Genomic DNA, 26585 nt, shown 5'->3' on the forward strand with positions numbered 1-26585 from the left:
GCTTCTGATTGGATTTGAGTGCGGGGTGGTGGTGTTGTGGGACTTGAAGTGCAAAAAAGCCGACTACCGCTACAATCATGATGAGGTAAGGCATCATTTCCTTTCTGCTCGCCGCTTATGAGAGTATTCGTTAGTTTGTCGACGCTTTTCTTTTCCCGCTGGCTGTTGCGGCAACGTGTTTCGCTCGTGATTGATTTCGTATAATTTGCCACCTCCGTCACACGTGACTCGAACCTGAAACATCTGCTCGCTGGGACCCTTTAAGATTTTGTCTCGTGAGCTTTCATTTTCAGATCGCTCTTGTTGTTGTTTAGCAGACAGCGGAGCTCCTGTTGGTTTTAGTCTTGTCGTAGGGATTTGTCGACAGTAAGAGCAACATAATAGAATAATCCGGCATTATCCCTTTTAAACAGGTTGCGCGCGGAGCTGCTGCAAATCGTCTTATTTATCGTCGCGCAGCTGTAAAAAATGTGCATGTGCTTTGCTCACCGCACGCTAATGACGTGCTGCTGTTTGTGTTCCAGGCGATCCACTCAGTCGACTGGCACCATGAGGGTAAACAGTTTGTTTGCAGCCACTCCGATGGCACTCTGACCACATGGAATGTAAGAGCTCCAGCCAAGCCTGCACAGATCATCACACCACATGGTAGGAACTGTTGAACACACACACACACACACACACACACACTGTAGTATTGTTTATATACACACACGCACCGGCAGGCACGCTGGAGAGACGCCAAATATGTCTTTAAAAGCACACATTGTGGCTCAAAGTCCCTCCGATCTTAAGAGGTGTGACTCGTGTATAAAACAGATGGGTGGCGGCGGCGGCGGCGGGTCCACGCCTGTACAGGAGCATCCACCATATGTGCGGCGCTCCCGCAAATCAAGGGTGCGTCTGTAAATCCTGGCTGATGCTCTAACACTAAAACGAGAGCGTGGCTGTTCAAAGCAATAGAGTCTGCATCTTTCCGTATGAATCAATAAACGGCCCAACTGTCTGAAGATGGCTGAAAGAACAACTTTCCTATCGATGTGTTCTATTAGACAGACTGTAGCGCCTCTGGTGCAAGAGCTGGTCGTCGACGGCGAGGAGGACGATAAGACTTACTTGTTTAAAAAAAAAATCAGCTTTCCGTTTCGAGCGTTGAAATCAAAAGCGTGATGAGTGAAACTTAATCGCGCGCGTCTGAAGAAACAAAAAGAAAAGAAGAGAAACGACCACAACGCTAACTGACAGCGGCGTTAACTCATCTCAGATCCCGGGTTTTTTTCTTTTTCAGAGACCCTTTATTGATTTGTTTGGGGAGATGGTTTACTCGGGAGGGAAAAAATGAGCTGAACAGACCTGACAACACTGCCAGAGATCCTTTATTGACATGTTCGGGGAAATGGTTCACTTGGGGCGTGTTTGAGAAACAAAACTCGGTATCAAACTGAATTTCTGTCTTTTAGTTTTATAATAATTGAATCCCAGAAGAGTGGTATTTTTTTTTTTTATTTTGGCGTCTGACATTTGAACTTGCCGGGTTAATCTGCAGATATCCATCAGGACAAAATCGAGCTGACCCCTGTTTTTTTTTTTTTTTCCCATTTGACCTCCATTAGGAAAGCAGCCTAAGGATGGAAAAAAGCCAGAACCATGCAAGCCTATCCTGAAGGTGGAATACAAAACAACAAGGGCTGGGTACGTGTGATGGTAACAAGTCCCCACCCATCCTGTGTCTTAATGACTCTGGTTTAAAATCCATATCCTGCACTGAAAGTAGCCTTTCCTGTTTTTCTGTCACGACAGCAGCGTACGTCTAACAGGCCGGTCCTGTGGACCGTGTCCTGCTGCTGATGGAAATTAGGTGGAAAGCTGTCTAATAATTATTTCCATGCTCCCGCGGGCTTTGTTTTGTTGTGATCATTAGTTAATGATCATGACAGATGATTTGTTGTTCCATTAATCACATTGCGATGATCACTTTTAACACAGTTATCATTGTCTGAGGAGAACAAGCTTGTTACGTCAAGGTCACAAAGGATAAGACAGAACTTTCCTATAAAAATGTGACATAAAAAAAAAAATAAACTGTTTCACCGAAGCTGATCTAATTATCCCTCACATTTTTTCAGGTATTAGAGGACAGGGATTAATATAGTTGTCATTATAATTAAAAAAAAGTAGGCTCCTCCCTTCATAGATGCTTTCGAAATGGGGGCGAAGAATCTCCAGAGAATGCAGTAAAATTTTGGTGTCCCTCTTCAGCCATTCACCGCTGAATGGACCCGGTAGCTTTTCACAACAAGCTGAAATGTATTGAATAAGCAATTAAAATGCGTGTGTGTGTGTGTGTGTGTGTTTCCTGAACCCAGGGACCCATTCCATGTCCTGTCTGGAGGTCTGTCTTACGACACAGTGGGGAGGAGAGCCTGTCTGACCGTGATGCATGGGAAGAGCACTGCCGTCCTGGAGATGGACTACCCCATCGTAGACTTCCTAACGCTGTGTGAAACTCCATATCCAAACGGTGAGCTGCAACACCCGCCCCGGACAGGTTCAGTCTCAGTGTTCGCTAGATTGAAATGACATCCTTGTTAATTTCATGCTGTTTTTTTTGTTTTCCGCGCCAGACTTTCAGGAGCCGTACGCTGTGGTGGTCCTCCTCGAGAAGGATTTAGTTGTAATAGACCTCGGACAGATTGGGTAATTATTCTGCTTTCTAAATATAGAGCGTTGTTGGTGTGCATCAAGGAATATGGGTGTTGGAGATCAAGCACGCTATAAATAGGCAGCATTCAAGAGATACCGCTAGTTGTTAATGGTAATTATCAGAAATCAGAAATGTGTGATTTAGACGTTTCATACAAAACGGACAAAATCAGATTTCCTCTTTGTAGTTGTGATAGTACATATTATACAAGTATAATAGTAGTATTACATTTTTAGGACACACAGGAGCTGTCACAGTCTGTATTTCTCACCTATTCTTCACTGGTCTCGTAGAAAAATAACATAATTTATCAACCCATCAAGCAGACTATCACAGGCAGCAGTGACACAAGTTGAATTGTACTCTATATGTGGGTGTCAGAGTGCAGTGGCTGAAAATTATTCACTTTTTTAGACAATGATTCCTCACAGTTTTTGTTTTAACATTACATTTGGTTTGTTCAACACATGTGAAATTACAATAAAATCTTTTATAAAGAGAAATCAGAACATTAGATGGGACATTTAAACGGATCCATCAGTCGGCCAGAATATTCAAAGGGCATCGACTGGCAGCACGCAAGTTGTCATTTTCACCTCCAGTTGACGGACAAGTGCAGCCGCTTTGAAGATGCAGCGCGTTTTCAGATCTGACGTATTGCGCGTTGTCTTGACAGGTACCCGATATTTGAGAATCCATATCCTCTGACTATCCATGAGTCACCGGTGACCTGCTGTGAGTACTTTGCCGACTGCCCCGCTGAACTCATCCCTGCACTTTACTCTGTCGGCAGCCGGCAAAAGAGACAAGGTTACAGCAAGAAGGTAAACGACCTGTACATGCACTGTTTATGCTACTAAACTGGTAACACAGCTGTAGGACGGCTGCAAAACAAACAAACAACTTCATATAAATCCATTTCTAAACTGAGGGTATTTTTCTTCCTTTTCTCAGGAGTGGCCCATTAGTGGAGGAAACTGGGGTCAAGGCACTCAGAGTTATCCAGAGATCATAATCACTGGGTTAGTGTCTAATTATCAACGAATGAATGAATCAGTCAGTTTATTTTAATTCACGACCGTTATTCAAGTACGAACGCGGCGTTGTCACGATGTTCGAATGATCTCATATTCTGTTGTTCTCTTAATAGACATGCTGATGGGTCGATCAAGTTTTGGGATGCTTCTGCATGTGAGTATTTTTGTTTGCCTCATTAATAATATTTATGGAGGTATGTACAATATTTTCTGACGTTGGATGTGTGCCTTCAAAAGTCATACTGCAGGGAACGGTTATGAGCCTATATTTACATGGCCATCAGATTTTGGGTAGCGGACTATGGTGTTGAAGCATGTGTGTACAAACCAGTATCATCCGCATAAATATCTCCACTCTCTGATACTGTTGTGCACGTAATGCTGCCTGGAACTACAGTACGTGATTGACCTAAACACACAAGGCGGCTTATCTTTTTTTTTCCCTCTTCTCAAAGTGATGCTCCAAGTGCTGTACAAGCTGAAGACTGCCAAGGTGTTCGAGAGGGCTCGCGGTAAGGAGGACAAGCCGAGCGCGGATATAGTCGAGGAGGACCCGTTCGCCATCCAGACCTTGTCCTGGTGCCCCGAGAGCAGGATGCTCTGTGTGGCCGGGGTGTCCGCTCACGTTATCGCCTACAGGTTCAGCAAACAGGAAGTCACTACTGAAGAAGTGCAGGTGGGTCAAACTCTTGTCTTTTTGTATTTTCTTTCATTTGTCTGAGTCACTGTAACGCTCAGGGAGTAGACGGTCCTGACGGAATTTCCTCCAAGGCTAGAAGAGATGCAAGTATTTTGAGTGGCGATTGTCAACACGTCCAAAAAAACTACAACTCTACCTCTTGTGTTTAGCTTTTGGAGGTGCGCATGCAGGGCGAGTTCACCGACGGGGACTCCCCCGACCCGGGAGGGGATCAGACCCCCACCCAGCTCACCCCGGGAGCTTCCTCCAGCCCCCAGGAGAGCGAGCCTCTCGCCCAACCCCCCACGGGCAGCAACTCCTCCGACGGACCGCGGGACAATATACCATGCCTGCAGTAAGGAGAGTTTCTTTTTTCTCTCGCTAGAATCGGGATCACTTATTTAGGTCACTGTGAAGCAGGCTGTCACTGAACAGATAAAAAACTGATGGCAGAAAGATCATTAAACTCGGTAATGTAGTCATCTATTCTCTCCTCTCAGTCAGCCTGCTCCATCTCTCATCAGCACACCAGGGGAACGTAATCCTCCTTATAAGAAATATTAAAAATGATGAGAGTGTTTTGACGGTAAAATTGGTGGAAAGGGGAATAACAATAATAAAAAGTGATGATATTGTCAGTGGGGCTGATAACTCATTCCGGCGTGTCTCATCCTGCTGTGTGTTCAATGCAGGGTGCGGAGCTCCCCGCTGAAGCAGTCTCCGGGCTACCAGGTGGAGCTGGTGATCCAGCTGGTGTGGGTGAGCGGGGAGCCACCTCAGCCAATCACCAGCCTGGCTATCAACTCCTCCTACGGCCTGTAAGTCTCTACGCCACATGTGCAGTCGATCACATCACTTTATGCCCACACTCGTCTTGATAGCGGTGGTTATCCCCGTCCAGCAGCTGTTTTTTTTTTGTGCTAAATTTGTGTGCCTCAAGGTTCTTAAATTGCATCCTGTCTCGCAGACGGCAGCAACCATTTATATCTCGCAACTGTAAATAAAGCCTGCCTGTAATAAAGCTCTGAAAACTGACCTCCTACTGGCCGCAGGAGGCATCGTCTGCATGATCCTGATTAATTCAATCTAAGATGAAAACCATAATCGAGAGCATTCATTCTTTTGAGAGCGGAAAGCTACGTCCTCACGTTGTACGCTCGCGATGTTGTCGTTTTGTTACAGGCAGTTGTGCCGTGGAGAAGAAAAGCTTGATTTTTTTTTTTTTTTACACGGTTTCAATAATTTTACCAGTCATTACACTAGTCAGTGGTTAAGTTGCATTGTGGGTTATGTAGGCATCAGATCAAAATTGATACAGAATAACCAGATATATCACCTTTTTCTTTCCATGCATTCTTCTTGCTTTTCACAACCTGGTGCCTACATTACCCACAATGCAACTTAGCCATCGAGTGACGTCAGTGCACTGCAAATTTATCAGATTACATGCAGCTTCCTCTTGAGCCAAAAAAAGCTTGACACCACCTTTGTCACATGTGCAGTATTTTTCCTCATGACCTGTAAACACATTTAAATGTGTGAAATTAGTGGAGTTTAAAAAATATATAGTTTATGATTCTACATTCAGAATGGATTTGGATCAATATGTTTTTTGTGTTAATTTGGTAGAAATTGATAAAAAAAAAAAAACATGTAATTTTTTAAAGATGTACGGCACAGTTTAATACTGTTATGGTTTAATGACTTCCTTCACCTTTTAGTTTAGGCTGTACAGATATTTTAAGGGTATGAAGCATTTGAAAATAGTCCAAGAAATGAAATCATCATAAGCTTTAGGCAGACCTTCTCCATTGCAGAGTTCGAAGGGTTAAAAGTAAAAATAGCATCCAAATCCTGACTCCACTGTGTTCCTCTTCCCTCCTGTGTTTCAGTGTGGTGTTTGGGAACAGTAGCGGTCTGGCTGTGGTGGACTACCTCCAGAAAACTCTGCTCCTCAACATGGGCACGACGGAGCTTTACAGCCCGTCCGACCCCTACCAGAGGCAGCCGCGCTCCCCACGCAAACAGAGACAGCCCTCTGGAGGTGAGCCGCGCTCTGTAGCTCGGCACCAGCCCCGACTCACATTTTCAACCTTGAAATAAGTGCTTGATACGTTCAGTACAATGAGCAGTTAGCTGTCTCCGGTTCTGGCTGTTGAGCGGCGGGGTTGGGGAGGCAGGCCCGACACTTGGCAACCGCCTCGACTTTCACACCATGAGCACCGCCCCCTGCAGTAGCTCCTGTCCCTCAACAGGGGGCATCGCTGACAGCTTCTCCATCTGTTCAGTTGGACAGAGCGGAGACGGCGGAGCATGCGTGTTCATGATCCGTGCAGTCAGAGCGGCTACTGCGATAAAGCAACACATAATTCTTGTGATCCGCTTGCTGTTTCTGACTTGTCTTTTGTTTTTGTCTCTGTCTTATCATCCTGTCGTTCTCTGTTTCTGCTCATTCTTTTCAGTCTCAGTGGCCTGATGTTGGATTCAAGACTATCAACCGAATCCTCTGTCATTAAAAGCAATCTCAATGTCTGATAGATGAATTTTTACTAATTATGTAGTAAGAATATATTTTACTCCTCAGAAAGACGACATGTTATGAAAGCAAAATGTCCAAATTGACCGAGTGTGAATAAAAAGATGTTTTCACCGGTGGCGTTTCGCCTGGCAGACAATTAGAAATCCAGCATCAAGCCTCTGAGACTCTTCATCTTCTTCTTTTGCACCTCTGATTCATTATTTTTTTTTCTGATTCACTGTCTTCACTGTCGGCCTCTCTCTCTGTGATGAAGACATTCCACCTAAGGCGTCTTGCATGTCCAGACTTTCTAAATTGTATATTGAGTCTCTGAAAAAACTTCGCCCATCTCTTGTCAGTAAGTTATGTTGTGTCACAATTTCTTCCTCCCCCCCCACAGTACCATTCCTCTCCTCTAAGCCTTCCCCTTTTCTCAATCCCTGATTTTGATGAATTCGCGTCCCCGAAGCCCCGAAGCTCACTATTGGCTTTTTAAAAAAAACATCAGCAGTGAACTGGTGGGGGGGGGGGGGGGGGGGTATTTTGAGACTTTGGCGCGCTTGATCAAAATCAGGTAGTTTATCTTTAAACCCTGCTTCCTATTTTGCTAGATTAAATCTGCTGACAGCTTGAGTCAACAGATTTGTTCTAGATCTGTGAACTGAGCTCAGATGTGGCTTATTTACTCCACTGCATGGGTTAGCTGTCCCTGCCTGCTTTCAGATAGGTGACCCTTGATTATTTCCACGTCGGTGTTGGCATAGCTTTTAGTAAAACCTGCTAAGAGTAGTCCACGCTTAGGACTAATTCTGCCACCTTTAATCACAACCTTTGTGGCTCCCACAGCTCTCGGTGATTCCAACGACGGCTCCAACACCTCAGAGGATCGCTGCAAATCTCCCACGTCAGGTAAGCCTCCCTACAGGTACAAACAGATACGTCAAATTTTGAATAACATCTTGTTCAAATGCTGCCATCTGTCGTGTAGGATCTGCCTCACCTTGCAATTCAGACGATGAAAGGAAACAGAGGTTCATAGAGAAGGGTACTGTACAGTCGAGAGCTGCATGTCCACTCACATTTGAGCGTTTTTTAAAAAATGGCTGCAGTTGTCTGATTTGTCCTTTTTTGAACCTCATTTCCAGTGAAGTCTAAAAGCAGACGCTTTTCCAAGACGGTTGCCAATGACTTTGGTAGTGTATTCATCCAGACGTTATTTCCCTCTGATTACACTCGCTCTCTCTCTGTCTCTCTGTTGAATGACAGCGTTCTAACCACACTGTGCCTTAATCCACCGTCAAATCTGTGCATCTTGTGCCAATGAAAGACAGACGTGAACTCAAGAAAATGGATTCTTACTAATCATGCGGTTCTTTGGGGGGGGGGGGGGGGGGGGGCTTGATTTCGTGAAATGAATCAGGATTCTTTTACCGAATGCATGACAGGAGATCTTTTTTTCGAATTTCGGGCCGCAGATTTTCTATGCAGATTTCTGTCAGAAAGCCTCAGGCTGCTGCTGAAACATTACGCTAAATTGGCAAGTGTTGCTTCTCCTACTAATTTCGAAAAGCATAGAAAATCTGCGTTGTGCCTTATTCTTTACCGTACTAATGTCTAACCGTGTCACTTAAATGTCTAAGTGCATTATTTCCCTCCGACTGTAGACACTTGCTGTGTGTGTTTTTTCTGATTCCAGGGATTCAGTGTTAACTGTTTAGCTACCCACTGATTTTTTTTTTTTTTTCCTCCTCCCACTCTCTTGGCATAACTATGTTCACTGAATTGCAATTACCTTTTTTTTTTCCTTGTCTGCCTCTTGCTTTGTTTGACATTACAGGCCCTCTGGTTGTCTGTGATGCCTCTTAGCCTCATTTGTATTCTCAGGGTTTCTCTAAGGGTGGTAATGGACTGCAGGCAACTTTTGAGGTTTTATATTTTTAGGATTGGCAACAAGCCCCCGGTAGCGAGCGAGCAGCGTTCAAAGCAACAGCTAAAAATCAAGTAAATTGTTTTTGGAACCAGAATATTCTTCTTATAAAGCTAAGTCATCTGAGCATAATGTACATAATGCATGAATATCCTCCACAGTTGTCCTTCAGTGTGCATCACCACCCTTAAGAATGACTCGGTTCAAACAATGTCACAGATTACTGAAATGATGATTATGGAATCTTTTGATTGCAATTTCTTAAAAAGTACATATTTTTCACTTTTAGCCGTCGTTTTATAAAATAAAATGGTAGTATCTGTTTCTGTTTACAGCCAAGATGTCACGGAAAATTAGCTCGTCTAGTGAAAAGCCAGACATGGGTAAGCCAAAAAAAAAAAAAAAAAAAAAAATTGCTGAATTCTAGCTTCCAAGAATCTTTACATTTTTTTTTCTACAGGTTTTCCTTTTTGGCAGCTGCTTTTGTTTTCAGTGCTCAGCAGAATATGATCTCTGAGAGCGTGCTCGGACCGGTCGCCAGAATAAAAAATGTTGGCGTCGTGCATTTCCGCAAACCATGGGTACGTTAAGTTTCATGCATACGTTTCGTGTAAACGAGCTGTTTTTTCTTGGCGGGAGACGGAGGGAACGATGGGTTCATTTGCGCTTGGCGAGACGGCTGCGGGGCGACAAAACCGGGTCATGTTACAAACTGTTGGGACATGTGGCAGCCGTCTGTACAACAAGGAAACTGAGTATTTTTTTAAGCGATCGTTGTAACAGCAGGAAATCGAAACATAAAGACACTTAAAAGTTCCACCACATCCAAGGTTTGCAGCAGTGCACGATGCCAACACTTATTCTGCCGACCGGTTTGGAGAACTGCTTATTGTCTAAGCATGTTGTGTGTAAATATGAGACTCCTTCTATCTCGTGATGTTTTAATGTACGTTGAGAGGAACTTTGTTTGCACTGTGAGCAGAGGACAGGTCCAAGCGACGGCGCTCTCTCATGTGTAAGAAGCAAAATTGTTGCGTGAAGGAAGGCAAGGCCGCAGCCAGGATGAGCCTGAAAGCGGGCGTCTGTAGAACTAAGTCAGCCCCCAACTCCTGTGAGTGGACCAGCCGCGGTCTGACATGGTCTGAAGTGGGATAACTGGTACTAACCCCCACCACCGCTGGGGCTTTTTATTCTGAATGGGTTGACATGCGACACTAATCTTCTCACAGTGATGGTTTCACTCTTGTCTGAGGACGCTGCACTGTCCTGACTGCACTGGGTGTTAAAAAAAAAAAAAAATCCTGCTTTTCTTGTTTGCAGTTTTTTTTTCCTTGTGAAGGACACACACGACGGGCTGCTTGTTTTGGCCTCCATCTCTGTGTCGCAGATCTTTTTTTTTCGCGTTTCTGTCGGGATCCCTCGTTAGCTTTTTAAAGAGGGTGAAAGCTTGTGTTTCAGCTGCCGTCAGCGCGGTAATGAGGCATGAATAATTCTCGCTCCTTAAATACCAGCTCTTCCTTTTGGAGTCCCTGTAGTACTACAAGCACATCTTAAGCATTTTTTTAAAACATTTTTTTTTCACATTGAGAATGTTGTTGTTAAATTTAGCTGCAAAAAAAGGTGCATTCCGCAAACAGTTTAAAGAAAAGAAACTGTGCAAGAGCTTCTCAATGTAAAAAAAGCGTTTTGGTGCAACTTAACGGCAGCAGGACGTCGCTCTAACATGTTACCTGAGCTTTGAGCTGGTGGGTTTGATTGCCGGGGGAACATCTCTAACTCTGCTTTTTGCCTGGGCAGAAGTCCTCTTATAAACGTTTTCTTTGCGCACAAGCTGTTTCCTCATTCTCTCATTTTGTGCTCCCGTCCTGCTGTCCAGACGCCAAGGATAACTCGTTCACGCGCTCGCGTAGTTCAAGTGTAACCAGCATCGACAGAGAATCTCGAGAGGCCATCTCCGCCTTTCACTTCTGTGAGAGTTACCCCAGGAAGAACGACAGCCAGATCGGCCCCTGTGTGCTGGTGGGGACCACGCAGGGCTCTGTGATGATGGTGGCCCTCAGCCTGCCGCCCGGCGGGGACCAGAGGCTGCAGCAACCCGTTGGCATCTCCTCCTGCGGTAAGACACCGAACTGAACTTTTAAGTTAAGAAACAATGGTGCTGGGCTTATCTCCTACACCTGTCTACAGCACATTGACCACTCTAAGCCTCTGTCCTTACAAACTGGAGAATACCAGCTGTTTGCAGCAGAGGTTCAGACATCAGAATGACACTTGTGGCCTAAAGTGTCTTAATGGCTCTTTCTTGTACTGTGAAGAGCCGTTAGAATTAAGGAAGGAAGCGTTGGTGGGGCGGGGCAGAGGGAAATTGTGTTCATCTCTTGAAATGTCTGCGCAGTGAGAAGTTGTTATTGAGTCACTTACTGTGTATTCATGTTACTTTTTTAAGGAGAAGGAGCCTATACTACCTTAACATCGATAGAGTAAGATTTCCATGTCTATTTTCCACATACAAGCTGTAAGAACAGTCAGCGATTTGAGTTCCCAGCTGGTGAAGTCAGGAGAAATCTTTACAATCAGAAAAGCTTTATAGGTTTATATCCTGTCGTAGTTTGAAGGCCGTCTCTCATCCGAATGAAAAAAACAATCCCTCCGTGATACTCACTCCTCAGGCACTCTGGTCAGTCTCAAAGGAGGCATTTTGACTATGGCCCTGTTGGATTCTACTGGAGCTCTGCTGCCCCCTTCCTACGAGCCGTGGTATGACCCAAACGCCTCAGACGAGGAGAAGGAGAAGACGAGGAGGCGCAGGCCGGCCTCCCCTCCGTCATCACAGGAGGGTCCAGAATCCCAGTTTGCAGTGCTGTGCTCAGAGAAGCAGGCCAAGGTGGTGGCCATGCCCTCCCACACCCGCATCTACAAACACAACATCACAGAGTCCTCCTTCGTGCTGAGGGCGGACGTGGTGCAGATGGCCGGAGCTAACTGCATCGCCTGTTTCTGTGCTAATGGGCACATCATGACTCTGAGGTATCGTCTATGATGGCTTCTACTTTCAAAATATCTCACGAAATAACGTCCGCAGCATTTGTGTCGCACGGTTCTTGGTGTGAAACGATGCCTCTGCTTCGTGTGATCCCAGTTTACCCAGTCTAAGGCCTCTGCTGGACGTGAACTACCTGCCGCTGACAGACATGCGCATAGCCAGAACGTTCTCCTTCTCCAACCTGGGTCAGGCCCTGTATCTCACCTCCGCCACCGAGATCCAGAGGATCACCTACAGCCAGGAGACCTGCGATAACCTGCAGGTCAGTGAATGACTTGTGGGAAATGTTTAATTAGCGTTTTAATTTTCAGAGCCAATATTTCAAAGTGTGGAGAAACAGACTTTCCACGTAGGCTGCGAGGAAACAGACTTCACTAGAAGTGTGTGGGCGTTTTTGTACTTCCTGCGCTGTGGACTGTGTGGAATGTCATTTTTAATATTATGCATCGTGCTTGTAAATGAATCTTTTGGGCTTCTTAACAACAACAACGACACACGAAGCGTCTTCTGTGGGCAAGAAGAGATCCTCTATCGTTTTTGTCAGATTTAACGTCGACAAAAGCAGGCATGCAGATATACATACATGAATACGTTAAATATAATAAATAAACTGAACGCAACTAGAGACTGTCTCACGATGGGATCACATGAGCTGCAGTGCACAACAATTGTGGTTATTACACATTATTACATGAGTGCACATGGGTCAGGACACGCCCATCTCAGAGCTCTGTCTTCATGTCGATGTCAACTCCACGGCTGTTAAGTTTTTGTTTTCTGGCATCAAATTCGGAATATGCATTTATTTAAAAAAAAAAAAAAAAAAAAAAGATGGTGATGATGTAACACATAAAATTATAATTTACACAGTGTTCCAACTTTTTTAGAATCTGGGTTGTAGAGAATGAGATTTTCACAGTACAGTAGCCATCTCAGATCATTTAAAGGTTTCCAGGAATCATCAACATATGATATTACACGATCATTATAATTATTATCAGTCATGATGACTCTTAAAGGAGAACTTCGGCTGTTTTTAACCCATATCCCTGTTGATCGAGGTTACCGAGTGCTGTCATTAGGAAAAATGACGAGAACATTTGGCACAGTATTTGCCTAGTATCAGAACGGCAGCTAAAGCGAACCTATGGTGGTGGACATAACCGAAAAGTGAAACTTAAGGATGTCTGCCCCCATAGGTTCGCTTTAGCTGCCGTCCTGACATCTGGTCAATATTGTGCAAAATAATTCACGTTATTTTTCCTACTGACAGCACTCGGGAACCTCGATCAACAGGGATATGAGTTCAAAACGGCCGGAGTTCTCCTTTAAAGGATTGAAAACAGAAGATTTTATTTGACTGAGATAAAACTTGAAGACATAAAACTAGATATAAACTGAAAATATTACATTTTTAAAGACACTAAAACAGTAATGTTCAGTACTATAGAGAAGCAAATGTATAAAGATAACCAACAATTCTATAACTTAAAACTTATAAATACTACCTTATTTGGTTAGTGGTTAACCTATATTGTAAACGTATTCAAACGTGCTGCTGTCTCTGTCGTCCTCAGGAGATGCTCAGTGAGTTATTCACCCCTGTGGAGACGCCAGAGGCTCCTAACAGAGGTTTCTTCAAAGGCCTTTTCGGTGGAGGAGCTCAGTCTCTGGACAGAGAGGACCTCTGTGAGTACTGAAGGGCCGAGTGTCGGATCACATCAGATTTTGTCATAAGAAGGTGCAAATCGACAGCTGTGATTTACGAACACATGAAACTGATCACTCTCTTTTCCTATCTTTGGCAGTTGGTGAAACGGCTTCAGGCAAGGCCTCTCGTAGCTTGGCGCAGCACATCCCGGGCCCAGGGGGCATGGAGGGCATGAAGGGTGCAGCGTCTGGGGTTGTGGGAGACCTGGCCCGCGCCCGGATAGCTCTGGACGAGAGGGGGCAGAAACTGGGCGAGCTGGAGGAGAGAACGGCAGCCATGATGGCCAGCGCAGACTCGTTTTCCAAACACGCCCACGATGTACGCGCTCGACTTTACCTTCAGCAGCTAAAACATTGTTTTCATGTTAAACTCCTTATGTCTGACTTTCATCTCCCCGTCTTTCCTCCCTTCAGATGATGCTGAAGTACAAAGATAAGAAGTGGTACCAGCTCTGATGGCAGCGTGTGGAGCATCGGACTCTGTTATCGCGCAAACACCAGTGTCTCCGAGGAGCCGCGGGTCCCTCTTCTTCTCTTCTCTATTTCTTCTCCACGGGGGGGGGGTTCTGCTCGACAGACTCATGCTTTTACTCTCAGCACAATATCATACACTCTGCATTACCTCAGTCACCGGAGGACTGCCGCGGAGTAGACACACTGGCCCGACCCGACGTAATGAGAATGGAAAGAAATGGAAGAAGAGGAGCCCCTCTGGAATCTCTCTTTCCATTTCAGTCGAGAGCGTCGGTGTTGACGACGAGTCCGCAGAACGGGAGAGAGAGGGGACCTTTCATATCCATCAGTCATGCACTCATATATATCTCATATATATATCTACACACCCTGCTGTTTTGTTCTGGAAGAGGAAAAGACAATTCTGCAAAACACGTACTTGTGGAGGCCTGATTGCATATTTCTTTTTTCCGTTCTCTGCCCTTTATGGTGTCTGCCAAACACAGTGGACTTAAAACGAGGAGAAAAGTCTGACGACCCCTCCCTCCCCTCCCCCCCTTTTTCCTTCAAATCTAATCAAGTAAACGAAGATGTAAGTTTCTACATGAATGATTGAATCAGTGAAGGACTCGTATATGTTTGTTTTTCTGGTCTAAATTATTTTATTTTTTTTAGAGCGCGATCTCTAAGCTTTCGTCGAGTCTGGTCAGTCTCTATGTTGTTTTTTTTTTGTCCAGAAAGGGCCTTTCAAGCACTTAGAACCGTAGAGGATAGACGGGGAGATGATGAATCTGTTGCCTCTCACTGAATAAGGGCTGGTAGTACACTAGTTCATCACCGACCATTCCTTATACAGCATTTTGTCTCCAACCAGGTTGTTTTAAGGTGAGAACGGCAAACGCTTTGTGAGTCACTTTGGTTTGACTTTTAAATTCGATTATTTATTGGAAGAGATAGGACGTAAAATGTTGGGCATTTAATTTAATTTTTATCTTTCCTTTGCGCTTAAAAAAGTGCTGAAAATGTTTACCCCCCTGCTGAAGAGTTTACAGAATAATGAAGAGTTGATACACTGGAAAAAAAAAAAAAAACCCTGAAGGTCTTTTCTTCCTAGAGCTTTCACGGGGCTGTAGCGAAAAAGTCACGTATGAGAAGGACGACGAAGTCGAAGGGCGAGACGAAGATTGTCCGAAAATATGATTCGCATAAATGTATATTTTGGTTACAAGTTTTTTGTGATAAAGATTCTATCTGTACACACGATTCTTCGGATTGTTATTTTTGATTTCTTTTTTCGGCGTTCTGTCACTGCTGACTCTCGTCTCGTTTCTCGGATGTGTAGGGGGAAAAAAAAGCATGTGTCTCTTACAGCACAAAGGAAATGGTCATGCTGTCTTTGTATTCGTAGCCGCCGGTAGAAGCGACCAAGCACCACAGAGTGTTTCCACGCAGTGCCATTCGGTCATCTCGCTCTGAACCATTCACTTTAAAAAGAAAAAAAAACAAAAACAAAAAAAACAGTTTCTCTTCTGCCTTTGCCTCATGACGCATATATGCTAACCTCTACCTATGTGTATGTCTGTGTGTTCGTGAACATACATATATTCAGGAATATGTGTATGGGCGCCAATATTTATAATACTACATAGATACAGTGTATTACAATAGGTCTTTTTGAGGTTTTTGTTTTTGCTTGACAGTGTTTTTTCAATGTGATTAACTAGAATTCTATTGTAATTAGATTTCTTTCTCATGAGGTGCGAGGATCTGCTGCTATTCGTGTCAATGTAGGAGCATTACCTGTCGGGTCTTTTATTTTGAAAAGGAGAGAGAGACGAAGACTTTGTCGGTTTCCAGATCGCTGCCAAATGTTGTAAATAACGGGGACGGCTGGACACAAATCTGACAGTGCAGGCTCAGGCAACGTGACATAACTGTGCGCTCGCGGCCATGTTCTTTTCCGACACCAAAGAGTTGCTTAATTTCACAGAGTTGTCTTGATTTCGTTCCTTTTCCCCCCCCGAATGGTTAAGAGTCAGTCTGGAGATCTTCGACGGGACTCTTTAGTCGAGAAGTCGTCTGCGTTTAAAAGGGGAGGTAGTAGATTCGATTGAGCTCCTTCTGACGGGAATACCACCCTCGTTACTGCTGTACATGTGTTCAGAGGGTTTTTTTTTTGGTTTTTTTTTTGAAGAGTTTAATTCCAAAATGAGATGTCCACCAAAGAAAATCACGCAGCTCATGGAAATATGGTTGTAGACATGACGGTAAAAAACTGTGAGAAGTTCTGATTGATTTCGCTTAGATTTTTAGAGCGCCGAGTCCCGCGCGCGGAGGAGGCGTTGAGCTTATAAATGACCCCAAAAATGTTTCTATTCAAGTTGGATAAAACATTTTGGAATCGAACCCTTCACTTTTTAAGCCGGCTGATTTTAATCTACTGTGTACTACTGAGACGAACCCATTTTCAAAGAGCAGTTCTGTGGGTTTTGCACTATTTTTTGTACTTAGTACTATATATAATAATTTTGTTGGTATAATTTTTTTTTTTTGTGCTTTATTTTTCTTGTCCCATTTTCTTATTTTATTTTGAAAGGACCAAAACGTGACAGAACCTATGCTTATCTATGTCGTTTGCCAATTCTTGCTGATTGCTTCACTCTCAGATTTGTTTTCAGCGTCAGGTTAACGATACTATGATATATTTATATATTTGAAAACAAATATATATATACTTTTAATTTCAATAATCTATCAAAATTAATACCTTTAATGTAATTTTGCGGGGGGGGGGGGAGGGGATAGGATTACGTCACATTTAATGTCCAGAACAACGGTTGTGCATAATTATCCACCATCCAGACGCGACAGTGAACATTTTCTGGTTATATATTGAACATGCTCATCTCAGATTCAAGCTTCGCTACTTGCAGGAGGGCTCGCCTCCTCTCGGCGGGCCGCTGAGTCTTTCTACGAAGTGTGGCCTCGACTTTAAAGTGCTTCAGTTTGCAACATATATGTCCTAAATGGTCTCTTATTGCACATTGAAGGATGCATGATATTAAGTGTTTACAAACTTGAAAAACAACCATGTATTATCCCTCTTAGAGATTGTCTGTTCTGGCATTTGTATCTACCACCACGTTGAACAAAACACTGAAGTTCTCGTCACACATCGGAGCGCGCGTGTCCCCATTTTCGTTCCATCATGCCGGTCGTGTAAGTGTGAGAGCATATATATTTATTTTATTGGTACATCCGTTTCTGTTACTGTTTGCTCCATGAAGAACTCTTGCTTTTCCCCCGCGCCGTAGTGAAATGCCGTAGAAAGCGAAAAAAAAGCCGCAGGCCTCGCAGCGCCGTGCAGGAGAGCTCAAGGGTTTCCTCACCCGCCATACTTCCGTCCATCTGTCTGTCTTCTGGGATGAATATCTGTGGAGTTGCAGTATTTTCTCATAGTAGGCAATTTTTGTACAGTTTTATTAAAATAAATTTCACATGGATGTCTGACTTAATCTGCTGCCACAAACAATTTAGACTGTAGATACAGTATATATATATTATTGTGCAATGGAAAATAAATGTAAAACCAATCATAACATGTTTTGTCTCGTGTTTTCTGTCTCATCGCTGACTTGTGAAGTTTTGATTCTTCATATGTGAGAAGTGTTTATGGACATTTCCCTCCTCCTCAGGGCTGAGGCGGTGTTGAGTGCAGACTTAAGTGTCTTACTTAAAGGACGAGTACACAGGAAAAATGAAAATACAGTTTATATCTACTCACTCATCCTCATGTCGATGAAAAGTTTGGTGAAGTTTTTGTAATCGACTAAACATTTCTGGAGCTTGAGACCCCAAATTGATTTGAAAATATGTTATTTTACATCCTTTTAAAAGCTGAAATCTTCTCTGTATATCTTAACATTAGCACAAACCCCGTCTGAGGAACAACAATTAGTCGATTAAAAGAATTTAAGGTGGCAATTATTTCGATAATCATGTAAGTCTTTTTTACAGCATAAGTTCTAAACTTCAGCTGTTTCAGCTGCTGGAATATTTTGATTTGCTTTGCTTTTCTTTGTCATGTATGAAAGAAAATGAAGAATCTTTGGTTTTTGACTGGTGGTTGGACAAAAGAAGCCGCAATCATGAGTGATTGATGAGGAAAATAGCTGGAAGATGAACTCATAATGAAGATAATTGTTAGTTAGAGCCTTGGTAGGTTTGTTCTTTCCTTTCTTTTTTGTCTGTCTTTTCTCCCTTTCTTTCTTTCTTTCTTTCTTTCTTTCTTTTTTCTGTATTTCTTTCTGTCTTTCTTTTTTCTGTCTTTCTTCCTTCTTTCCTCCCTTCCTTCCTTTCCTTACTTCCCTCCTTTCTTTCTTTCTTTGTTCTGTCTTTTCTTCTTTCCTTCCTTCCTTCCTTCCTTACTTTCTCTCTTTTTTTTATTTGTTCTGTCTTTCTTTCTTTTTTGTCTGTCTTTCCTTCATTCCTTCCTTCCGTCCTTCCTTCCTCCCTCCCTCCCTCCCTTCCTTCCTTCCTTCCTTCCTTTCTTCCTTCCTTTCTTTCTTTCTTCTTTCTTTCTTTCTTTCTTTTTGTCTGTCTTTCCTTCCTTCCATCCTTCTTTTCTTTCTTTCCTTCCTTCCTCCTTCCTTTCCTTCCTTCCTTCCCTCCTCCCTCCCTTCCATTTTTCCCTCCATCCTTCCTTACTTTCTCTCTCTTTCTTTCTTACTTTATTTCTTTTTTTCTTACGATGAAAATTGCTTCCTACAAAATTCATAGCGCACATTTAAATATGCAATTTTAAAAAATCATCCTCATGAACGTTTTATGACATGTTCCATCTCCTCTTATATCTTATCCTACATTACCCAGAATCCCCTGCAGGTGGCGCAGGTGCTCGCCGGACTCCCGTCGTCCAGCTGGGCTCAGACTGCAGCTGAAGCCGCTCTGAGCAGCATCCTCACACCGCCTGAACCGGCGGACGCAGCGGAGGGAGCGCAAAGTTGAACGCGGGGAAAGCTGCACACAAACTCGGCCACAACAAGTGCACCGTGAGCGGGTACGGACACAATTACATGTTTGGTCCTCTACGAGTTTTTTCTGAGTGGAGTTTCACATCGAGAAGCGTTTACATTTTTGGCGCTGCGTGAATGTTTGACGCACCGGAACGTCTCGTCTGTGATCCGAGACAAAGAGGATGGACGCGGCCGGAGAAGACCTCCTCTAATGTCTGACTGAGAGGTAAACTTCACGGGGGATGTGAACAACTCGGTTAAAGGTTTTTTTCTCACGAGTTAACGTCGACTCAAAGTCGCTCCAGAGGTTTCATTCAAAGCTCCTCCGAGAGATGTGTGAGGTCAGGGGGCCACAGAAACCAGGGCTGATACTTCTCTAGAGACTTCCTGACAGGTAAATGTGTGAATGCTGTCTCCAAATACATATCTTCACTTTTTTTCTTTTTTTTCACAGATGTGTCTGATGTGGAGATGCACGGACCAGACTGCTGCACAAGCTGGATATATGATGGTGTTCACTTGAAGGAGGCTCCTGGTATCAAGTTCTGAAGATGAGCCAAGGGCCAAACCTCGTCCTGGAGTGGCTCTCCAAGCTCCACCTGGCTCAGTACGTGGAGGCGTTCATCGACAACGGCTACGATGACCTGGAGGTTTGTAAGCAGATCGGGGAGCCGGACCTGGATGCCATCGGGGTCCACATCGAGTACCACAGACACCGGCTGCTCGCCGCGGTGCAGAAGCTCATAGATGAGGACAAGAGGAAAGCACTGAGCTACTACTTCACCTTAGAGCCTCTGAGTCCTTCCACCGCCAAGAGAGAAGATGACCTCAGGACTTTGGGGTCACACCTGAGGGCCACAGGAGTCCATCAGGCCTCCTGTCCCGGGAACCACAACCCCAGACTGACCGATTGTAACGACTTTGTGACTTACCCCAAGCTGAAGCTCAAGGTGCTGATCAGGGACAAGCTGGCGAAAGACGGGATCAACCTGGGAGAAGCGCCTTACACGTACAAGGTAGACGACAATAATCACTTCCTCCTCTTTCGCACAGTGTTGACGCCGGTTCTTGAAGCTGTCTCGTTGGATTTGACACGCTCGCGTTGTTGAGTTTGTGTTGACAAGTGTGACAAATTTCTTTGATGGTGCTGACGTCCACTGATTTTTTCTCTATGGCTTCAGGGACGCTCTGGCTTCTCCTGCGAGGATCTGCTGACAGTCAGTGTGGTGCTGTTAGATGTGATCAGGAGATGTTTTAACTGTCAGACCAGAGTCGATCTGAACACTGAATGTTTCTTGTAAGCAGACGTTTGATCAGTTCTGATGGCAAATGTCTTTCTTTCTTTCTTTCTTTTTTTTCCGTCTTACTTCCTTTTCTGTGTCTCTGTATTTCTGTGTTTCTTTCTGTCTCTCTGTCTTACTTTCTTTCTGCGTCTGTCTTTCCATCAGTGTTTCTGTCTTTCTGTGTCTCTGGCTGTCGTACGTTCTTTCTTTCTTTCTTTCTTTCTTTTTTTCTTTCTTTCTTTCTTTCTTTCTTTCTTTCTTTCTGTCTCTGTGTGTTTCTGTTCGTTCTTTCTTTCTTTCTTTCTTTCTTTCTTTCTGTGTCTCTGTCTTTCTCTCTGTCTTTCTTTCTTTCTTTCTGTGTTTCTGTCTTTCTTTCTTTCTTTTTTCTTTTTGTCTCTCTTTCTTTCTTTCTTTTTGTCTCTATGTCTTTGTCTTTCTGTCTTTCTTTCTTTCTGTCTCTCTGTGTTTCTGGCTGTCGTTCTTTCTTTCTTTCTTTCTGTGTATCTGTCTTTCTTTCTTTTTTTCTATCGTTCTTTCTTTCTGTCTTTCTTTCTTTCTTTCTCTCTGTCTTTCCGTCTTTCTTTCTTTCTCTCTGTCTTTCCATCTTTCTTTCTTTCTTTTTGTCTCTATGTCTTTCTCTCTGTCTTTCCGTCTTTCTTTCTTTCTCTCTGTCTTTCTTTCTTTCTTTCTCTCTGTCTTTCCATCTTTCTTTCTTTCTTTTTGTCTCTATGTCTTTCTTTCTGTCTCTCTGTCTCTCTTGCATTGCTGTATAGATAAGTCATCAAACATGATCAGCAATCCTTCAGCGACTGCACTAAACTGGACTGAAATGAACACACTGATCTAACATCAGCACAGTATCTGACTATATAAAAAACACAAATAACTGGTTTCATTCTAAGAGGTCCGACATACTAAAAACTCACATACTCTTGTATGTCGGTGAGGTGTTTTGGCCAACACCTCTAAGAATGCTAAGATAACGTCAACCAATCTCGGTTACGTCCAACAGCAACTTCCTCCGATGTTGATGATGATGTTGAATCATGTTGTTCATCTCTCTGTAGAGCAGCGCAGCGCTGGCTGCAGGCTGGTTACAGTCGGCTGGGGATGCTGCAGGGGAGCTGGCCTTCAGGCTGTCTCACACAGCTCAGTGTTCAGCCTTCGGATGTATTCGATGTTTGACCAGACTTCACATTAGATGCTTCGTGTTATTGCGTTACAAATATTGCAGCGAGTGTTGGCGTTATTGACCGTGAGCTGTTGCAGGGGTTATGTGTCTTTTCTGTTTTTCCTCAGTTACTGAACTTTGACACAAATCGTTTCTACTTGAATTTGCGCTCTGAAGTACTGATGTAATTCGATGGGTACCAAGGTCGGTACCCGAGCCTGAATGTCATGCTTGTAGGGCGGACGTTGCTCACATGATAGAAGAGGTTGTCCTCTGGTCCCGAGGTTGTCTGTTCGATCTGCACGGCCAAGTCTTCTTGAGCCAGAAACGAATCATCAGTTGCTACCAGTGGCCATGAATGTACTCAATTAACAAATGACCCTCCATGTTTATCCATCTGTAAAATACACCGCAAAACAAAATGCTGTTGATCCAGAAAGGCGATGAACTGCAGGTAGATATCTGCTTAAATGCACAGAGGTTTCAAAATGTGTTGGTTGGGTAGGTCAGCTGGTAACAGTGACATAAGCCCTATGGTTTACAGTCAACACATAATCAATGAACAAGCATTAACAAGCCGCTGACCTCTTGTATGCGGAGGTCAGCTGGACAATGGATCAGTCTGTTTCTCGATGACGGATGTTTATTCCCATGGAGGAAACATTTACTAGAAGCGGGCCATTTTTATTTCTGGGGGTCGTCTCTGTTCTGTCAGCCGTCCGGTCTGTGTTGACTGCAGAGACTGTTAGTTAATGTAATTGCAGAGGATTGTTATTCTGCTTTTGGCTTTGACCAAAATCCGTTCAGTCCTTTTTAATACACTCAGTGAATTGTCTTGCAGGCCTGCCGGATGAAAAGCTGAGTGTCACATTTGGGCTCATTGTCAACAATCTGTCGCTGTCAGTGGAGCGCGTGATTGACGGATTCCTGGATTTATCGCAGAACAAAAACCGATCGTCGGACAAAACGCGGAACGCTGGTGACATAAATCTGTTTCATCTGTAACAGACTGTCAGAATGAATCTGCTCAGCAACACTGCTGGACGCCGCCCCAGAATATCTTTACACTTCCAGACCTAGGGCGCAGTTTGTGTTCTCGGCAGTGGCACTTAGAGCCCAGAGCGGGACGTGCTCCCTTTAATTCACATTCTTGCCTGTCGTGGTTTTGTCGTTCCTCAGCAGATACGAGCCTGAAACGCTGCTCATCAACAATGAATGAATGCGGTCTGAGAGACAGGCGAGTAAAGATGCAGGTCTCCAGTGTGACTCGACTGATCTTAGTGTCTAAACAAATCATAGAAGATACTAGGTTTCCTTTGCACAAGCTGTTCCGTCGCATGTGCACTCTGATGCATCTAAAGGGAAATCCTGCAGGGTTTTGGCGCATTTTCATTTATTCTAATAATGACAATTTAATTAGAGAAGTTAACGTTGCACCTCTGTAGTGCCATTACCTTTTAATATAGCTGCGATGTACCAATAGTAGCGTATGGTTCTGGCCAGTTTCACAGCTACACACATGCGCTGTTCATGAAACATTCAGAGGCTATAAACTACTAAGTGCAAAGGCACTTTGTGATTCACTTTCAGCCTTTTAGTAGGTTACAGCCAATAGCGGCACAGTTACATTCACACAGAAAAGTTTCTCTAATTCTGCAGACTTCACCGGCCGTGGAGTCAGCACAACCTCGGGTCACTCGCAGGGCAGAGCCCATTCAAAGCAGCACAACACTGTCATTACGGATGATTCATGTTTAACTGTTAGCTGTTCTCCAGCATTACAGCCAGTGTGGTTAACATTCGGCGTGCCATGTCGCCCTGTTAAATAGGCCGATCTTTTTCCGACTAATTTAACTCCTCGGTACTTATGTACGTTATGAGGACACGCGCAATCGTTTCATTTATTTTCCGCGTGAATATTAGCTACCACTTTTGCTGTGGAGCAGCTCCTCAGAGGAGAGGTGATTTAAAACAATCAGCGGAGACGGGTCAGCGCTGTGTGATAACAGCAGGTTCATCGGATTAATCTGAGTCTGTTAAATAGTTGCAGGATGCAGGTATGTGGGCCACCGCGGCCCATTTTCTCACCAGGAATAGCATACAGCAGCTTCAGGCTAAGTCAAGCTCTGTAAGCAATACTCCTTTAGTAACTCTGTACAGAACACGACACAGAATATCAGCATTGTTCTTTGCAATTAAATATGGTCAGATATTGATGGCACCACAGTGGAATTTCAAACTTTTATGTAATATCTTGAAAAATATGGATATTCGATTCCATTTTCGATTACAAAGGGAAAAATTGGGGGCATAAATGTTTAGATTTTTATTAAAAGATAAATATAAAAAGTTCTGTTCTGTTCCTGGTTTGTTGCAGAGAGCAGCAGAAAGATTAGGAAGCCATAGATATCACACTCTTTTGAAAATGTGTGTTTAAAAATGATGTGCATGTAGATATTCTCACTGTCGGAGAGAAGAGAGCGAGAACGTGCAGCTGCTGCAGCTCTGTCAATACTGCAGAAATTTAGTAAACTGTTTTCTTGCAATATTCATCAATATGTATCGATGTTGAGGTATTGGCACACACGAATACTGCAGCATATAAACTGAGAACATTTAGAAGTCTGAAACGGCACACCGTGCTCTCGTTATATTACTGTATGAGCCGGTTGCTGTAGTTAATGAATCGTATGTGAGAAAGGTTATGAAGGCCACTTCATCCCATCACTGCTATTCACACTTGTTTAACCCACATTGGCTTGTTTGAGTTGAATCCATGTGAGATCAAACGACAGTATGGCGTGCCCTCGGGCCCTCTTCTGTCTGCAGTTCAGGAATTACAGTAGTTTGCATCTTTAATCCCACGATTTCCTCTGCCTGTCTGGGTTTCGGTAATGCAATTAATTCCCAACGCGCTCCTCTGACTGTTCTGCACGCATGACTTCCTGTTCGCCCGGGCCCAGAGGACCTATTAGTGACTTTGAGTGAGAGAGAAAAAGTGACGCGATGAAAGCTGGTTGAGCTGTAAATGGCCTAAACACCGCTGCCGTGAAGCGCTTCATCGAAAGAGATTTGCATAGACAAGAAGTCACGGCGTGGAAAAGCACAATCTAAATATAAACTGTTTATAGATGTATACAGATGTGGTTCCATTGTGCCTGAGATGTACGTGGTGTTTTGCTATTTTCACACAAACCTCATGCTGTCAGAACGACAAATTAAAATTAAAATTCATACCAGAAGTTGTCGTGCGGTGCAGCGGGTCACTGACTTGTTTGCAGCTTCAAAATGTTAATGCACACCTCAATAATGTAAAACTATAAATTGCATGTCAGATACTCATGTTTACTAAGCTGAGTCATGCTCTATACCAAATTAATTGCAACAGCAGTTTAGCAATGGCGTATATTTGTAGGCTAACCCTGAAGTTAGCATTGTCCCGGTTCCCTCGACAAAGAGCTAGAAATCGGATTGTGGAAAATCACACAAATTACAAGTTTATGATAGTTTGTTCGGCAAGAAAACCAATGCCGAAAACAGAAATAGACTCAAATAGACTTTGAGATGAGGGAACTGGACGTGCAGAAATGCTAACTGATTTCTAGGTAGTAGGAACTATAGACTATGCCACTCTGTCGGGCACTTCCTGTTTGCAGGAAAGTAGTCCATACTCGAAGTTTCACTTGTTGTTGTGAATGAGAAGCTCTTCTAAGCTGCTGCATCGTCTCTATAGAGTCTAAAACATGAAAATAAAAATCTTTCCTTGCCGAAATTTAAAATGTAGTTGTCAAGCTCAACGGTTCCCATCAAGATGATCAACAAGCTTTTTAAAGTTGTGCTTCAAAATGACTTGGCTTTGTCGCTAGACAGCAAAGCATGAAGTATAGTGTTCATCACACAGAGCCTGCTGGGAAGGACTCCCTTTATAGCTGTCCTAACAAAAGGGCCCTAAATCCCTCGAAGGCCTCCTCGCATCGCCCGGCCTTGAAAAACATCCTCAGAATGGGAACAAATCTTAGTTGTTCAGAAGATTTCCCTGTGTTGCTCTGCCAGAGGATCGGAGGACAAGCAAAACCAGCAGGCCGCTTTTGACGGAAGAAAAGCCAGTCTGAATAGAGCCTGGCAAAATACAAGCTCTGCAGCAGCTGACAGCTGTCGCCGCCTTTGTCAATATGAAAAGGACACTGAATAGGACTGGTTGTGTCAAACAAAGTTGGTTTCAAAACACCAGCACTGATTTTTTACCATCGGGACCGGTGCGGCATTATGTTTCGTCGGAGGAGCTGTGGTTTTTCTAGTTTAAAGGTCGATAACATGAATCAGTTTTGCTTCTGTTTACTCCAGGGCTTCGTCCCCATCACCTCTGAAACAAAGCAACTTGTTACTTGTCCTGGGTGAGCGCTGTCGCCTCACAGCAACAAGTTCCTGGGTTTGGGTTCAGCTCAGTGCATTGCCCATAGGTTTATGTGTGGACCCTTGTGGAATATATACTGTATGAGTAAGGCCTGTAAAAGCTTCCTGCCTAATATAGACTGATTGGCTCAGGCTACTCTGTTAAGGCTAAGCTAGTGCAGATGAGATGACTGAAGGATAATTATGTAATCTAACTGACGCACCCTGACAACTACGAATCTGTAGAACATTAAAATGCAAAAAAAATGTGCTCAACTTTAAAGTCCTTATTGGCATCATCCAGGTCAGAGTTCCACTGGATCGGTATCAGTGCTTTTTTTTTTATATCATCTGTATTAAGCAGATTAAGTATCGGCCAGATGTGACTGATCCACATTAAATAAAGATTCTTCTTCGGTGTTACAATTCTGTGTTTATACTATCATTCATTCTGACTCGGTCGCAATTTCTTTTAATACCCCAGCTTTATGTTGCCCTCCACAACAAATCCAATGCAGTGACATATATACAGATTACTGGGGGGGGGGGGGTGTTGGATTGGTAATCCGTGTCGGCGGATACCTTTAGATGAGGTGCTGGAATCTGTATCGAGGCGGAAAGTATAGATTGGATTGTTGCATCTGTAATTATCA

The 26585-nt window shown here is 43.7% G+C and overlaps 2 protein-coding genes across 11 annotated transcripts in view; both read left to right on the top strand.

Moving 5' to 3' along the window:
* The window catches only part of stxbp5b (syntaxin binding protein 5b (tomosyn)), a 31532-nt gene extending 13862 nt beyond the window's left edge, over positions 1-17670 (top strand). The window contains exons 7-29 of one of the 7 annotated variants that reach the window (XM_030443560.1): positions 2-85; positions 525-648; positions 1614-1692; positions 2367-2521; positions 2625-2697; positions 3381-3528; positions 3659-3726; positions 3855-3895; positions 4197-4417; positions 4591-4775; positions 5113-5238; positions 6313-6464; positions 7213-7296; positions 7785-7847; positions 7927-7983; positions 8084-8131; positions 9201-9248; positions 10742-10981; positions 11535-11892; positions 12005-12170; positions 13486-13597; positions 13717-13937; positions 14033-17670. In XM_030443560.1, the coding sequence (XP_030299420.1) occupies positions 2-85; positions 525-648; positions 1614-1692; positions 2367-2521; positions 2625-2697; positions 3381-3528; positions 3659-3726; positions 3855-3895; positions 4197-4417; positions 4591-4775; positions 5113-5238; positions 6313-6464; positions 7213-7296; positions 7785-7847; positions 7927-7983; positions 8084-8131; positions 9201-9248; positions 10742-10981; positions 11535-11892; positions 12005-12170; positions 13486-13597; positions 13717-13937; positions 14033-14074 (2895 nt within the window). In that variant the 3' untranslated portion in view covers positions 14075-17670. The other 6 variants (XM_030443555.1, XM_030443557.1, XM_030443561.1 and 3 more) reach the window with 6 other exon arrangements.
* A 1316-nt stretch (positions 17671-18986) lies between these two features.
* sash1b (SAM and SH3 domain containing 1b) overlaps positions 18987-26585 on the top strand; it is a 53641-nt gene continuing 46042 nt past the window's right edge. For 2 of the 4 annotated variants that reach the window (XM_030443918.1, XM_030443921.1), the window contains exons 1-2: positions 18987-19312; positions 19541-20102. In XM_030443918.1, coding sequence (XP_030299778.1) covers positions 19638-20102 — 465 coding nt within the window. In that variant the 5' untranslated portion in view covers positions 18987-19312; positions 19541-19637. The remainder of the gene's footprint in view (positions 19313-19540; positions 20103-26585) is intronic. The other 2 variants (XM_030443920.1, XM_030443919.1) reach the window with 2 other exon arrangements.

The sequence above is a fragment of the Sparus aurata genome, chromosome 16 (assembly GCF_900880675.1).
Source record: "Sparus aurata chromosome 16, fSpaAur1.1, whole genome shotgun sequence".
In the NCBI taxonomy this organism is placed as follows: domain Eukaryota; kingdom Metazoa; phylum Chordata; class Actinopteri; order Spariformes; family Sparidae; genus Sparus; species Sparus aurata.